The sequence below is a fragment of the Zonotrichia leucophrys genome, chromosome 17 (assembly GCF_028769735.1).
Source record: "Zonotrichia leucophrys gambelii isolate GWCS_2022_RI chromosome 17, RI_Zleu_2.0, whole genome shotgun sequence".
NCBI classification, from domain to species: domain Eukaryota; kingdom Metazoa; phylum Chordata; class Aves; order Passeriformes; family Passerellidae; genus Zonotrichia; species Zonotrichia leucophrys.
Genome location: NC_088186.1, coordinates 8,992,208 through 9,006,803, shown reverse-complemented (window position 1 = coordinate 9,006,803; position 14,596 = coordinate 8,992,208). Strand labels below are relative to the sequence as shown.

At 50.0% G+C, this 14,596-nt stretch overlaps 1 protein-coding gene across 3 annotated transcripts in view; it reads left to right on the top strand.

Annotated features, from left to right (window-relative positions):
- The window catches only part of LOC135455027 (collagen alpha-1(I) chain-like), an 81,810-nt gene extending 67,868 nt beyond the window's left edge, over window positions 1-13,942 (top strand). The window contains exons 45-69 of one of the 3 annotated variants that reach the window (XM_064727811.1): window positions 101-154; window positions 787-894; window positions 1,193-1,246; window positions 2,019-2,072; window positions 2,284-2,337; window positions 2,718-2,771; window positions 4,242-4,349; window positions 4,462-4,515; window positions 4,652-4,705; window positions 4,998-5,051; window positions 5,405-5,458; window positions 5,632-5,685; window positions 5,907-5,960; window positions 6,594-6,647; window positions 7,581-7,634; window positions 7,708-7,761; window positions 7,938-7,991; window positions 8,099-8,116; window positions 8,247-8,300; window positions 8,488-8,550; window positions 9,187-9,352; window positions 9,570-9,676; window positions 10,276-10,356; window positions 11,589-11,777; window positions 13,613-13,942. In XM_064727811.1, the coding sequence (XP_064583881.1) occupies window positions 101-154; window positions 787-894; window positions 1,193-1,246; window positions 2,019-2,072; window positions 2,284-2,337; window positions 2,718-2,771; window positions 4,242-4,349; window positions 4,462-4,515; window positions 4,652-4,705; window positions 4,998-5,051; window positions 5,405-5,458; window positions 5,632-5,685; window positions 5,907-5,960; window positions 6,594-6,647; window positions 7,581-7,634; window positions 7,708-7,761; window positions 7,938-7,991; window positions 8,099-8,116; window positions 8,247-8,300; window positions 8,488-8,550; window positions 9,187-9,352; window positions 9,570-9,676; window positions 10,276-10,356; window positions 11,589-11,777; window positions 13,613-13,762 (1,854 nt within the window). In that variant the 3' untranslated portion in view covers window positions 13,763-13,942. The remainder of the gene's footprint in view (window positions 1-100; window positions 155-786; window positions 895-1,192; window positions 1,247-2,018; window positions 2,073-2,283; window positions 2,338-2,717; window positions 2,772-4,241; window positions 4,350-4,461; window positions 4,516-4,651; window positions 4,706-4,997; window positions 5,052-5,404; window positions 5,459-5,631; window positions 5,686-5,906; window positions 5,961-6,593; window positions 6,648-7,580; window positions 7,635-7,707; window positions 7,762-7,937; window positions 7,992-8,098; window positions 8,117-8,246; window positions 8,301-8,487; window positions 8,551-9,186; window positions 9,353-9,569; window positions 9,677-10,275; window positions 10,357-11,588; window positions 11,778-13,612) is intronic. The other 2 variants (XM_064727812.1, XM_064727813.1) reach the window with 2 other exon arrangements.
- Window positions 13,943-14,596: the final 654 nt, after the last annotated feature.

Genomic DNA, 14,596 nt, shown 5'->3' with positions numbered 1-14,596 from the left:
TGGAGAAGCCCATGGAAATCAAAGCCCAGCTTTTAACCCACCCTGGGATGGGGCTGGGGAGGAGCTGCTGTGTCTGATGTGGGCATTTCTCCCCGGGCAGGGTGACACTGGTGACAATGGAGACCCGGGCGAGCCAGGACTGCGGGGACGGAAGGTGAGGGGTGTCTCTAACCCTGTCCCTCTTTGCAGCACCTCGGGAACAACCCTGGCCTGCTCAACCTCTGAGACCGTGTTCACAGGGGTCTTAGGATGAGGGAAGAGGCGAGGATCTGACTCTGTTTCAGAAGTTTTATGTTATTATTATATTCAGAAGTTATTATTTTATGATATATATTACATTAAAACTGTACTAAAAGAATAGAAGAAAGGATTTCATCAGAAGGCTAGCTAAGAATAGAAAAAGAAAGAATGATAACAAAGGTTTGTGGCTTCGACTCTTTGTCCAAGCCAGCTGACTGTGATTGGCCATTAATTAGAAACAACCACATGAGACCAATACAGATGCACCTGTTGCATTCCACAGCAGCAGATAATCATTGTTTACATTTTGTTCCTGAGGCCTCTCAGCTTCTCAGGAGGAAAAATCCTAAGGAAATGATTTTTCATTTTTCATAAAAGATGTCTGTGACAAACCTCTGCTGCACCATGGTGGGGACAGAGCAGGACAGGGGTGTCCCCAGGGTGACCTGCTCTCTGTGGGGTGACACAGCTCACCTGCATGCAGTAACTCATTTATTGCTGTTCCTTTTCCCTCTTTGTGGTGACACTTTCTCCATCCCTGAGCAGGGCAATACTGGCCCCAGGGGCCCTCCTGGGATTGCTGGTCCAGGAGCTGCCACAGGTGAAACTGGAGGCAAAGGGCAGAAGGGAGAGAAGGGCAGAGAAGGTTTACTGGCAAGTACAGCTGGGCCTGGGCTCCCTCACCCTCCAGTGTCCCCAAAGCCTGGCTGGGGCTGCCCAGGAGGGCGCTCACCCCTGGTGGGAAACCTTGGGCTCTGGGAGCTGCAGAAAACCCTAGGAACTGTCAAATCTCCATAATTAGGGAGTTTCATGTCTCACAGGCATGACATCAAAATTGGGTGTTGCCGGCACAAAAGGGTGGTTTGGGTTTGTGGGGCACTTTGGGGCAATGCTGCCTCCAGGCAAACCCCAGCCCTGCCAGGCTGGGAACATGTCTGCCTCTGTGTGCCAGGGCCAGGGCGGGGTCACCGGAGCTGCAGGACCTGCCGGAGCCAGAGGATGGTTTGTAAGTCAGATCATGTCCCTTGTCCCTTTCCAACCTGTCCCAGACTTGGTGAGGGGACATTTGTGTGACTGGGAATGCTGGGAGGGCCCATTTCTGTCACTGACCTGGTGAGGGGACGTTTGTGTGACTGGGAACACTGGGAGGGGACATTTGTGTGACTGGGAACACTGGGCAAGGCCCATCTCTGTCATGGGTCTGGTGAGGGGACATTTGTGTGACTGGGAGCACTGGAAGGGCCCCATTTCTGTCACAGGCCTGCCAGGGGACATTGTGTGACTTAGGAGCACTGGGAGGGCCCATTTCTGTCACTGACCTGGTGAGGGGACATTTGTGTGACTGGAAGCACTGGGAGGGCCCCATTTCTGTCACTGACCAGGCGAGGGGACATTTGTATGGCTGGGAGTGCTCGACAGGGTCCATCTCTGTCTCAGGGCTGGTGAGGGGACATTTGTATGGCTGGGAGCACTGGGAGGGGACATTTGTGTGACTGGGAGCACTGGGAGGGCCCCATTTCTGTCGCTGACCTGCTGAGGGGACATTTGTGTGACTGGAAGCACTGGGAGGGCCCCATTTCTGTCGCTGACCTGCTGAGGGGACATTTGTGTGACTGGAAGCACTGGGAGGGCCCCATTTCTGTCCCAGACCTGCCAGGCAACATTGGTGTGACTGGGAGGACTGGGCAGTGCCCTGCCTCTGTCACAGGCCTGCCAGGGGACATTGTGGGACTGGCAGGGCTGGGTGACCCGGGCTCCTCTGCTTGTGCCCTGAACAGGGGGGGACGGGACTCCAAGGTCCTCCTGGGCTCGACGGTCCCGAGGGAGAGAAGGTACAGAGAGATGATGGCTCCAACCCTTCATCTCTGGGTGAAACTCCCTTTTCTGGCCTCTTCCCAAGCTTTCCCAGTGGGAATGTGCTGGCACTGGGAGTCCTGGGCAGGCTGGTGACAGGGGGGCCTGCCATGGGACACCCTGAGATCCAGAGCCAGCAAGGCAGGGAAGGGTTTTCCATGGACAGAGCTGTTTCCCCTCCTTTCCCAGGGAGATCCAGGGCCACGAGGTGTGGATGGACCTGCTGGGGCTGCAGGATTTGAGGTACTGATGCCTGGAATGTTGCAGAGCTGGGAATTGCCAAATTCCCCATTTCCAGTACAACCCAAAGGATTTATTGCCCCTTCACTGGCCAGGTTAGGGAGCTCAGAAATGAGGAGGGGGTATAACACCTCATACTCAGCACTGACTCCCAAAACCTTAAAACTCCCAGTACTTAAACTCCCAAAATCAGACCCTTTCCAGCATCCACTGGTACCTCATGGAAAACCTGTTCCTGCTGCTGAATCCTGGTCACTCCCACGTGGTTCCCAGTGCAGTCTTGGCCAGCTGAGTGTGGGATGTGGGACAGGATGCTCAAAATCCCCTCAGAGATGAAGGATACAGTGCTGAGGGGATTTTTCTGAACCCCCATGTCCCCACAGGGACAGGCTGGAGATGATGGAGCAAAGGGAGATGGTGGCAAGCCTGGCCCAGTGGTGAGTACCAGCTCTGCCCCCAGAAATTCCCTTGGGAAAGAGGTTTGGTGGCATTTTGGGATGTGTCTCACCCTGGGGGTGGCTGCAAAGTGAGCTCTGCCAGCCTGGCCATGCCTCCCAGCTCTGGGACTGAGTCACTGCTTCCTTGGATTTCCCACAGCAGAAGCTCCCAAAAGGAATTTTAATAGAGGTGTTAAGAAAGGAATGTTAATAGAGCTGTTAAAAGCCATGCCCAAGTGCCAGGGCTGTTACACAGGTAACCCTGGGCTGCTGCAATCTGCCTGAGGCAGTTCCAGGGCTGATTTCCCCTCCCAGGAGCAGACCCACAGGTGTCCTGTGGCTCCAGGAGCTGCCCAGTGCCCCAGGAGGGGCATTCTGGGTATGGCAGAGAGCCCTAGATGTGTTATGGATGCCCCAAGCTCAGCTGCAGGATAAATCCCACCTGCATCCCAGTTTTGCCACATTGCAGTGCCACTCTGCCCAGGCAAGACATGCCCTTATGAAATCCTAGAATTGGGTTGGAAGGGGCCTCAAAGCTCTTTGGATCCATCCCCTGCCATGGGCAGGGACACCTTCCACAGACCAGGTTTCTCCAAGCCTTTAGATTGGGTGATTTGCTGGGAGAGGTCAGGATCTGAAATAAATTCCAGGTGTACAAACTGCAGGGGGTTTGCTGTGGAATAAACCCTGGGCAGATTTGCTGTGGAATAAACCCCAGGAGGATTTGCTGTGGAATACTCTGGGCATATTTGCTGTGGAATAAATTCCAGGGGGTTTGCTGTTGAATAAACTGCAGGGGTGTGGTGGCGTTCACAGGGGTCCCGGGAAGAGGGAAGAGACAAGGATCTGGCTGCATGTTTCAGAAGGCTAATTTATTATTTTATGATATATATATATATATGTATAAAATATTATATTAAAACTATATTAAAAGAATAGAAGAAAGGATTTCATCAGGAGGCTTGCAAGCAAAGGAAAAAGAATGGAATGATAACAAAATCTTGTGACTCGGAGAAAGTCCAAGCTAGCTGACTGTGATTGGCCATTAATTAGAAACAACCACATAAGACCAATCACAGATGCACCTGTTGCATTCCACAGCAGCAGATAATCAATGTTTACATTTTGTTCCTGAGGTCTCTCAGCTTCTCAGGAGGAAAAATCCTGAGAAAGGATCCTTTTATGAAAGGATTTTTCATAAAAGATGTCTGTGACACAGGGGGGTTTGCTGTGGAATAAACTCTGGGGGATTTGCTGTGGAATAAACCCCAGAGTTTATTCCCCAGGGGTGTTTGCTGTGGAATAAACCCCAGGGGTGTTTTCTGTGGAATAAACTCCAGGGGGATTTACTGTGGAATAAACTGCAGTTTGATTTGCAAAGCTCAGTGCAGCTGCAGTCCCTCGGGGTGCAGCTGCTCGGGCCCTGCTGAGGACAGGGGTGAGCAGTGTCCCCCTCTCTGTGCCCTGCAGGGCTCACAGGGCGCTCGGGGCCTGGCAGGTGCCCCTGGGCTCCGGGGCTACGCCGGGCACGAGGGAGCCAGAGGAGTGCTGGGCACCAAGGGCCAGCCAGGCCGGCAGGTAACACCTCTGCTCCATGGGGACATCCCTGGCACAGCTCTCCCTGGGGACAACACCCCAGCTGTGCCCTCCCCTGCTGCCAGCCTCATGGTTTGTCCCCAAATGAACTCAGGGGACTCTCGGGCCACCGGGTGAAGCTGGAGCCACCGGGCTGAGTGGCACTGAGGTGAGCAGGCTCCTCTCTGCCCCATTCCCTGCCCCAGCTTTTCAAGCCTCCCACACCTGTGTCCCTCACTGAAAAACCCAAATATCTGAATAACCCAAAGGTTTGGATTTGCCTTGAATTCTGTTTTCCTTCTTAGGGCCTGGTGGGTGCAAAAGGGGAGCCAGGAGAGCCAGGAAAGCCAGGACAAATGGTGAGGAGTGGGATGGAGCCAGTGGAATGGACAAATGGTGGGAGTGATGGTTCTCCCTGAAAGAGGCTGGAGGATGCTGGCATCTCCTGGAGGTGTAAAAGTCCAATGCAGGCACCATTTCCTGCTCCTGCTGAACCCTCCCTGCTCCAGTGAGAGGGAAAATCCCAAAGGGAATATTGCAGCTTAGAGTATCTTCCTGAGCACACTGGGGCAAGGCAGGGAGGGAAGCCAGGAGGGGCATCCCTGGCACAGCATCCTCACAGAGGAGTTTCCTTCTCCTTTGGGATTTTAGGGGGCTCCTGGACAAGCTGGCCCTAAAGGACGGAAAGGCTGCAAAGGAGATAAGGTACCCCCAAAGTCCTCCCCTGGGGATGGCACCTGAGGGGTCTGCCCAGTGGGCATGGGGTGGGCAGGCCTGAGCTGGGGGGACCATGGAGAGCAAACAGTGGGAATTGCCCAGGAGGATCTGTTTTTCCCCACCTGGCAAGCACAGGATGCTCCTGGGCTGGTTTTGGGATGAGGGGCTGGCATATCCTGCCTCCAGCCTGGCTTGGGGGGCACAGGGGCCTCCCCAGCTCTTGGTGCCCATCTCCAGAATCCCCCAGTGCCTGCTGGGCTCTGTCCCCATCTCCTCCTGCCCAGTCCTGGGATGTGGCTGAGCTGTTGGAGACCCACATCCCCCCTCTCCTCTTCTCCCAGGGCGATGCTGGCCAGGAAGGGGACAGAGGGGTCCCAGGAGAAGCTGGCAGACGGGTAAATGGCACTGCTGTCCCCACCAGGGTGGCAGGGAGCTGCTCCTTGGAGCCTCTGCAGGGTGGTCCCAGTTTTCTGGGGGCTCAGAATCCCTGGAGAGGGGATCCTGGAGGGGCAAGGGGTGGCTGGATCAGTTTGGAACTACCTGTGAGTCTTTCACCTGTGGTCCCCAGGGCAAGCGAGGCAAGATGGGCCAGCAGCCCCCACGGGGTCCCTGGGGACACAAGGTAGGTGGCTTTGTCAGGCTGCTCTGCCCCCCTGGCAGTTTGGGGGTGCTCCCACCTGCCTGAGACCAGGGTTAGAAATGAATAAACCATAACTGAGGGCTCTGCACCCCCCCAGAGCCCCCCAGCCCAACAGGGGCATCACCCACAGCCCCCATGGGCTGCACTCCCTGCCCTGGAGCATCACCCTGGGCACAGCCAGGGCTTCTCCCTTTGCATTTCAGGGCTACCCAGGTGACAAAGGACTTCCAGGACCCCAAGGCCCCCAGGGACTCTATGTGAGTATCAGTGTGGGGTTTTGGGGTGCTGGCTGCTCCCTGTTTGACCCCACTGTGTCAGCAAGGAGGGATCTGTTTAAAATGAGGGAATTTTTAAATGGTTCATCCATCTCCTCCTGTCTTCTCCTCCCAAATTAACTTCCCAGGAGGGTGTGTGCAGTCAGACAAATCACATCATCCCCAAAATGTGGCTCTGGAGGCCAAATCCTTCTTTTATGTATGTGTCTGATGCCAGGCAGTGCTGAGCTCTGGTGGGACTGTGCCCACCTTCCCAGAGAGCTGTCACAGAGGGACAAACTGCAGCCAGAAAAAAGGACACAAATATTTCTTTTGATTACTAGAAATTGCTTTTTTCTCTGCTTAAAATAAAAAAAAAAGCCCAACTGGCAACTTCACAAAATTCCCCAGGCTGGATATTCTCAGGGAGCCAAGGCACCTCCAGCGCATTTTTAATGGGCTTCGATGATGGATCCTCCTGAAAGCAAAAATCAAAGAAAAAATGAGAAAATTACTCAGAGCTTCTAAAACTGCCTGAAATCCTCAGGATCCTCAGGTGTGGGGAGGGCCCTCCTTGCCAGGGGCTGACAGGAGCAGCTCAGCCCAGGGTGAGGCAGTTCCATGTTTCTCTCTTAGGGCATCCCGGGGCTGAAGGGCATCAAAGGAGACCCTGGACCAAAAGGACACAAGGTAGGGGACACGTGCCAGGCACAGCAGGGACACTGGGCACAGGGTGGCATTGAATTTGATGAATGCCATCCCTTATTCCCCTCTTTTTGAACCCTGATGGCTGCACCATCTTTCTCTGGCAGTTGGCTGCCATGTCCCCAAGTGCTGGGAGATGGAACCTTTAGATTTTCTCCCAAATCCAGTCCTTTTGCAGCTTTTCCATCCTCCTGGAGTTGCAAGCAGCAGTGTGGAGCCTTTAAATCCCTGCTCTCAGCATTGATGCTGATGTACCATGAGCTGAACCTCCCTTGTGCCATTCCTGATGGATCCTTGGCTGGAGAAACTGAGCACATCCCATCTCATCCTATCCCATTGATCCCATATCCCATCGATCCCACCCCATTGATCCCATCCTATCCCACTGATCCCATCCCATCGATCCCATTGATCCCATCCCATTGATCCCATCCCATCCTATCCCATTGATCCCATCCCATCCTGTCCCATTGATCCCATCCCATCCCAGGCAATAGGAAGCTGCTCTGAGCCTTCAGGAAAAGAAAACTTTGGGAATCATTAAAACTTTAAATTTATTGTCAGCTCAGTGAGCAGCTCCTGGGAGAGCACCCAGAGGGGAGGCTGTGCTGGGATTTTTCCCTGCTTCTGCTTTCAGCACACCAAGAATCTTCTTTATTCTCTCCAAGTGCTTCCTTGCAATTTCCAAGGTTTTCCTGAGAGATGTTTTAGTCTGGGATGATCCTTTCATCCCTGCTGCTGCCTCTGTCCCAGCAATGAGGGGACAGTGAATTATCTGGAACAATTCTCTGGTGTTTGGGGTTTTTGCTCCAGAAATTTTGCAGCCCAGCCATGAGTGGGAATTTCCCCATCCATGTTGGTGTCCTGGGGCTTCTGTCCTTCCCTTTGCCACCACAGCTCTCCCTGACTCTCTCCTAGGGTGAGAAGGGCAGCAAGGGTGACCTGGGCCAGCAAGGGGATGATGGCTTCAAGGTGTGTGACAAATTTTGCTCTTTTCCTTCCCCCTGTCCCTTGTCACCCTGTGTGACATCCTGCCCGTTTCCAGGGCAAGCCAGGACCCCACGGTGTCCCTGGGAGACCAGGACCCAAGGGAAGGCAGGTAAAGGCAGGGTGGAGAGGGATTGTCAGGGACTGAAATGAGTATTTGGGGTGAATTCCTTGTTTTTCTATATAAAATCCAGCTGGGGAAGGGGCTGGGTTGTAGAAGGACGCGGGGCTGGGTTGTAGAAGGATGCAGGGCTGGGGGATGTCCTGAGCTCTCTGTTGTCCCTGCAGGGTGACACTGGCCCCCCTGGCCCACAGGGACAGCCTGGAATTCCTGGGACACCGGTGAGTCCTTTTCCTCCTGCATGTTTGGGGTTCACTCCTCACCCCACAGGGATGCAGCTTTGATCCCACTGCCTCCCTCTTATCCTGGTCCTGTCCTTTCCTTCCAGGGCTTGTCTGGACCCAAAGTAAGTGGTGGGGAGCAGCTGGAGGGGGATCAGTGGGATCCTTCCCCTCTTTCCCTCTCTGGGGGTGCAGCTCAGCACAGCAGCATCTCCCCCCTTCTTTCCTTCCCTTCTGCACCTCCTCCTCTGGCAGGGGCTGAGAGGCTTCCCAGGCCTGCCAGGCCCCAGGGGCACCCCAGGGATGCCGGTAAGCAGAGCCACAAACTCCCCCCAGCCCAAAATCTGGGTCACCCACTCCCCCAAACCTTGCAGTGAGGCTCTGCCATGCCATGTTGTCACTCCATGGGGATGCCCAGCTGCTGGCACTGGTGGAGGAGCTGCTGAGGGGCTCGTGGGCAGCAGCCAGTGCCACCAGCACTGTCATTGTCCCCCAGGGTGTGGCTGGCCCCCCTGGTCCCAGCGGGCCTGCAGTGATGCTGTCCCAGGAGGAGCTGCAGGTGAGTGACCCTTGCCCAGGAGGGAAGGTGTGGTGGTGTTCACAGGGGTCCCAGGATGAGGGAAGAGATGAGAAACGTGACTTTGTTTTAGAAGGTTGATTTATATTATATTATATTATATTATATTATATTATATTATATTATATTATATTATATTATATTGCTATATTAAAACTACACCAGAAACAGAAAAAAGATTTCATCAGAAAGTTGGCAAAAAAAGAATAAAATAATAATAAAATCTTATGACTGATCAGAGAGTCTGAGACAGCTAGACTGTAATTAGTTATTAATTAAAAGCAACCACATAAAACAAATCAAAGGTGCACCTGTCGCATTCCACAGCAACAGATAATTATTGTTGTTTTTCTCCTCTGAGGCATCTCAGCTTCTCAGGAGGAAAGATCTTAATGAAAAGATTTTAAGATAATATGTCTGTGACAGGAAGGGGCTGCCAGGGATGCTCTCCCCATGTTCTGCTCCTTCTGAGGTCCCCTGTGCACCAGGACCCAGAAAATCCAGCTACTCCCTCTGTCCCCCTGCTTGTCCTTGTCCCCTCCATGTGCCATCCCTGATGATGCTCCTGGTGGGGGGATCTATGGTCAGCTTGGTGATATCCCCTCCTTTTTCTTTCAGCACCTCATTTATTCCTCCAACCACCTGAATTACACCCTGGTCTGGGCTCTGCTGGACACCCTGAGCCGGGAGCTCCAAGCCCTCGTGGAGCATCCCAATGGCACCAAAACCCACCCAGCCACCACCTGCAAGGAGCTGCTGCTGGCTCACCCCGGCCTGCCCGATGGTACCGGGGCATGGGGGGCACCCCTGGGCCTGGCCTGGTCTCCAGAGCCTGAAGGGACAGGCAGCTCTTTGAAATAAAGAAATTTTGGGGAATGAGGTCAGATGGGCTTTGTGGGCATCCCTGCAGAAACAGGCTGGCAGCCTGGGGTGGGATGGCACTGTGTGGCACCCTCCCTGTGCCAAACCTGGGTGCCAGGGCTGTCCTCTCCTCCCTCCAGGGCAATACTACATCGACCCCAACCAGGGCAGCCCCCAGGATGCACTGAGAGCCTTCTGCAACTTCACAGCCGGGGGGGAGACCTGCATTGCCCCTGTGCAAAACCAGGTATGGGGTGGCTTTTATGGGGCAGCTGCAGCCCCGAGGGACCCCTCAGCGTGGGTGGGGACAAGGGCTGGTGGGGCTGGAGAGGGACAGGGTGCCCAGTCCCTGGCTGTGGTGCCCAGTCCCTGGCTGTGGTGCCCAGTCCCTGGCTGTGGTGCTCAGTCCCTCACTGCAGTGACCAGTCCCTCAGTGTAGTGACCAGTCCCTGGCTGTGGTGACCAGTCCCTCACTGTAGTGACCAGTCCCTCGCTGTAGTGACCAATCCCTGGCCGTAGTGACCAGTCCCTGGCTGTGGTGACCAGTCCCTCACTGTGGTGACCGGTCCCTGACTGTGGTGCCCGTTCCCTGGCTGTGGTGCCCAGTCCCTCGCTGTGGTGACCAGTCCCTTGCTGTAGTGACCAATCCCTGGCTGTGGTGCCCAGTCCCTGGCTATGGTGACAGCCCCTTGCTGTGGTGCCCTCTGTCCTGGCAGGGAGTGAGGATCCTGGTCCCGGTGTGTCCCAGACTGCAGGGACACACAGGAGCTCTGTGCTGGCTCCTTGTCCTGTCAGCGCCACTATCCCCTGCTGGGACAGTGTGACAATTGTCCCCTCTCCCCTCAGATCCCCATCAAGGCCTGGCTGAGCACCTACAGCTCTGAGAACACCTTTGAGTGGTTCAGCACCCTGCCTGGGGGCTTCCTGGTGAGTGCCCGGCTGGAACAGCCATGGGGGGACAGAGCTGGGTTGGGGTCTCCAAGTGCCACCTGCAGTACTGGGACAGTGTGGGAATTTGCAGGGGTCCCAGGATGAGGGAAGAGATGAGAATCTTGACTCCATATTTCACAAGGCTGATGTATTATTTTATTATATAATATATTAAAAGAAAATTATATATTATAACTATACTAAAAGAATAGATTTCATCAGAAGGCTTGAAAGGAAAGGAAAAGAATGATAACAAAATGCTGTGACTGACCAGACAGTCCAAGCCAGCTGACTGTGATTGGCCATTAATTAGAAACAACCAACATGGGCCAATCACAGATGCACCTGTTGCATTCCACAGCAGCAGATAATCATTGTTTACATTTTGTTCCTGAGGCCTCTCAGTTTGCCAGGAGAAAAAATCCTTAGGAAAGGGATTTTTTAGAAGATATCATGGCTACAGGAGAGCACCCATGTCCTCTGGCTGTGCACAGAGGGATGTGACATTCCTTCTGTGAGGAACCCCAGTGCTGAACAGGCAGCTGGACCCTGCCAGGGTTTAGTCTTGGGGGAGTGCAGCCCCCACACTCTGGATGTGAAAAATGCCATCACTTGTTTCTAAAATTTTAAAAGTTTAATACTAATAAAATGGTTTTTAAAATAGCAATATAATTAGAGTAATAATAATTTGGACAATTTGGATTAGGACCATATGAGACAATAATAATGAAGAGTTAGGGACAGTCCGGGTACCTTTTTCTGGGCAAAATAAGCCCAAAAAAGGACCCATGTTAACAGAGGATTAACCCTTAAAAACAACAGCCTGTTGCATATTCAAATATCTCATACATGATGCATAAATCCATTGAAACAAAGGATTTCTGTCTGGTGAATGTCAGCTTCTTCCTCTTAATCCTGAAGGATCTTCAGGGCTGAGTGAGGCGGGAAGAAGTTAGTTTCTTCTGATAATGGAGCAATAAATTCTCTTTCTCTGAAAGATTCAGGTGTCCTGTGGCTGCTATCTGGTGCAAGTCCTTTCTTTAAAAAAGTATCTTACATAGCATAGTTTCTATTTTAACATTATATTATAACCTAAAACTATATTTAACACACTACTTAAGAAAACTAATACAGCATCACTTTCTAACACAACACAAACAATATTCATTTTAACATTTGCGAAAAGCCAATGCTAAACCAGGCATTTTTCCCGCCGGATTTCCCCGCAGCTGGAATACGCGGGGGCCAGCCCGGTGCAGCTGCGCTTCCTGCGCCTGCACAGCCACCGCGCCGCCCAGCAGGTCTCGTACTCGTGCAGAGCGGCCCCGCAGCGCCGCCGGCCCCAGCCCCGCACGGAAATCCGCTTCCTCAGCGACTCCCGGCAGCACAGCTACAGCGCCAGCCTGCACGGCTGCCTGGTGAGCCACCGGCAGCCCTTGCGCCCGGTTATACATGCATGCTCCAATTTAAAAACTAATAAATTATTTATTAAATACTTTATTAATAAAGTAATAAATTATTATTATTATTAATTATTATTATTATTATTATTATTATTATTATTATTATTATTATATTATTAATAATAATAATAATAATAATAATTTGTTTACTTAATAAATAATTATAATAAACAATTAATATAATAATTTATTAATATCTATAATTTATTTTTCTATCTTTAATTTCGATATTTTAATATTTTAATAAAATATTTATTTATATATAGTATAATATGATATTAAATATTATAGTATTTTTATATTTTTATTTTTATATTTTAGTTTTAATTATTTATAATTATTATTATTTATAATAATTATTATTTATGATAATATAATGATACTATAGTAATATATTTATAATAATTTATTCTTAGTATAAATATAATCGTATTAATAATAAATATATTAATAAATAATCTAGAATTATTTGTTTTAAATAAATAATTTTGATTATTAATAAGAATTATTATAAAATATATTTTTAAATTAAATCCTTAATATTTATTTTATATTAATCTTAATTTTTATTTTTAATTATGTTTAATTTTTTCAATTTAATTTTAAATTTAATTTTTAATTTTAGTTATATATTTTATATAATAATATTTATATATACATATATATATTTATATATAATATATACTATATAATATATATATTTATATATTTATATATAGATATATATAAATGAAATCTATAAAAATATATAATACATATTTATATTTTACATAATATATAATATATAATATAATTTTTTATAATTCTATATTTTATTTATATATATTTAATATTCATTAAATGTAATACTTTATTAAATTATCAAAGTATACATTTGGAAAAAGCCACAAGCAATTTCGACTTTGACCCAGGTGATCATGGTCAGGGAGGGTTAGGATTTGGCCTCTATCATACCAAAGTCCCTGGGGGTCTCCAAATGTCATTTCTGGGGTCTGTTTTATACAGTCTTTTGGGGTCTTCTTTAGCACATTTTAGTCTATTATTGTAGTTTGTCTTTCTTGCTACCACACTTCCCAGAACCGGTGGAGAATTGCTGGAATCCTGTCAGGTGAAAACTTTCTGGGATAAACTTCTGATGATGCCTATGAAATGCCTTCTGCTGGGGTCTTGTCAGACAGAAAAAATCCCTTGAAATATCCATCCCTGGAGACAGTCATCTGATGACACCTGAATCTCCATTTTTATCACTTTGCCTATTACTGCTCATTGTCCAACACTGGCTTTGTACACAAAATGCTGTGGTTTTCATTTCCTTTAGCACAAATGATTTTATAACATACATCACACCTGCAAAATGCTCCCTACATTTGGCAGAGCCCTTTGGAGAGTGTTTGAAGCCCTGCAGTTTGGGATGGAGCGGGGGGATGAAGCTGCACAGGGTGGGATGGGGATGGAGAACATCCATTCCTTTGGAGAGTGTTTGTAGCCCTGCAGTTTGGGATGGAGCGGGGAGATGAAGCTGCACAAGGTGGGATGGGGATGGAAAACATCCATTCCTTTGAGAGTTTGAAGCCTGCAGTTTGGATGGACAGAGGATGAGCTGCACAGGGTGGGATGGGGATGGAAAACATCCATTCCTTTTGCCCAAGGAGCTTCCTGCTCTGGGGATGTGACAAAGGGGAGGAACCAGCTTGGAAATGCCAGGAGAGGCTGGGGATGGAGCCAAGGGAGCTCCAGGCCCTCAGCTGAGGGGTTTGGTGGCACTCAGCTGTCCCTGGTGGTTATTTCAGCTGGACAACGAGTCCTCCATCGCCGACACCATCTTCCAGTTCAGCACGGAGGAGCTGTGGCTGCTGCCCCTGCGGGACCTGGCTGTGTTCCACAACGGCGACGCCTCGCACCAGTTTGGTTTCACAGTCGGACCAGTTTGCTTCAGCTGAAAGTGGTGCCACGCAAACCGAGCCAGCCGGTTGTGTCCCCACCCAAGAGCCATCCCAGTGGGGACAAACGGAGCTGGAGGTGGCACAGGGCTCCCAGCTGCTCCACAGAGCTGCTGTGTTTGGAGCTGTGTTATGGCCTGGACTCCATTTCCTTCTGGAGTAGAGGAATATTGTTTACAGAAGTCATTTCTCTATAAATTATAAATATATTATATATGTATATATTATATATGAGAAGGTGCTGATTTAATGACTGCTTGGGGGAGGTTTGAGAATTATAATTGCTGGGAACTGTCTGTGAGAAAAAAAAAAAAAAAGAAGCAAAACCAGTGCCAGCTTGGGAAAAGGAGAAGGAAAGGAGCTTTTCTTTGCAGGATCAAGTGCACAAATGGTTGGAGCATTGATGGCCCAGGACTGGGCTGGAAAGTGGCCCTGGTGAGCCTGGGAGAGCCCAGTGTGCTGCTGCTCCAGCACCTCCCTCCCAGCCAGGCACCAAGAGCTGCAAAGGGGTGAAAATGTTAATCCCCCCCAAATCCTGCCTCGGTTTTGAGTCTCTGTCTCACTGAGAGGGATTTTAGTGGTGTAGAGCCAGGCACTGCAGCACTGGGTGCCTTCGTGGGCATCTGCACCTGCTGGCACTTGGAAACTGAGGGAAGCTCAGCACCCTCTGTTTCCAGGTGTAACAGGGATGGTTGGAATGTCCCAGCATGGAGCAAACATGTGTACTTCTAGTCACAGCTAGAAGGAAAGTTCCCCTTTGTCCTGCCTGTTTATAGGGAAAATAAAATCACAGAATCCTAAATAGTTTGGGTTGGAATAGAACTTAAGAGACCA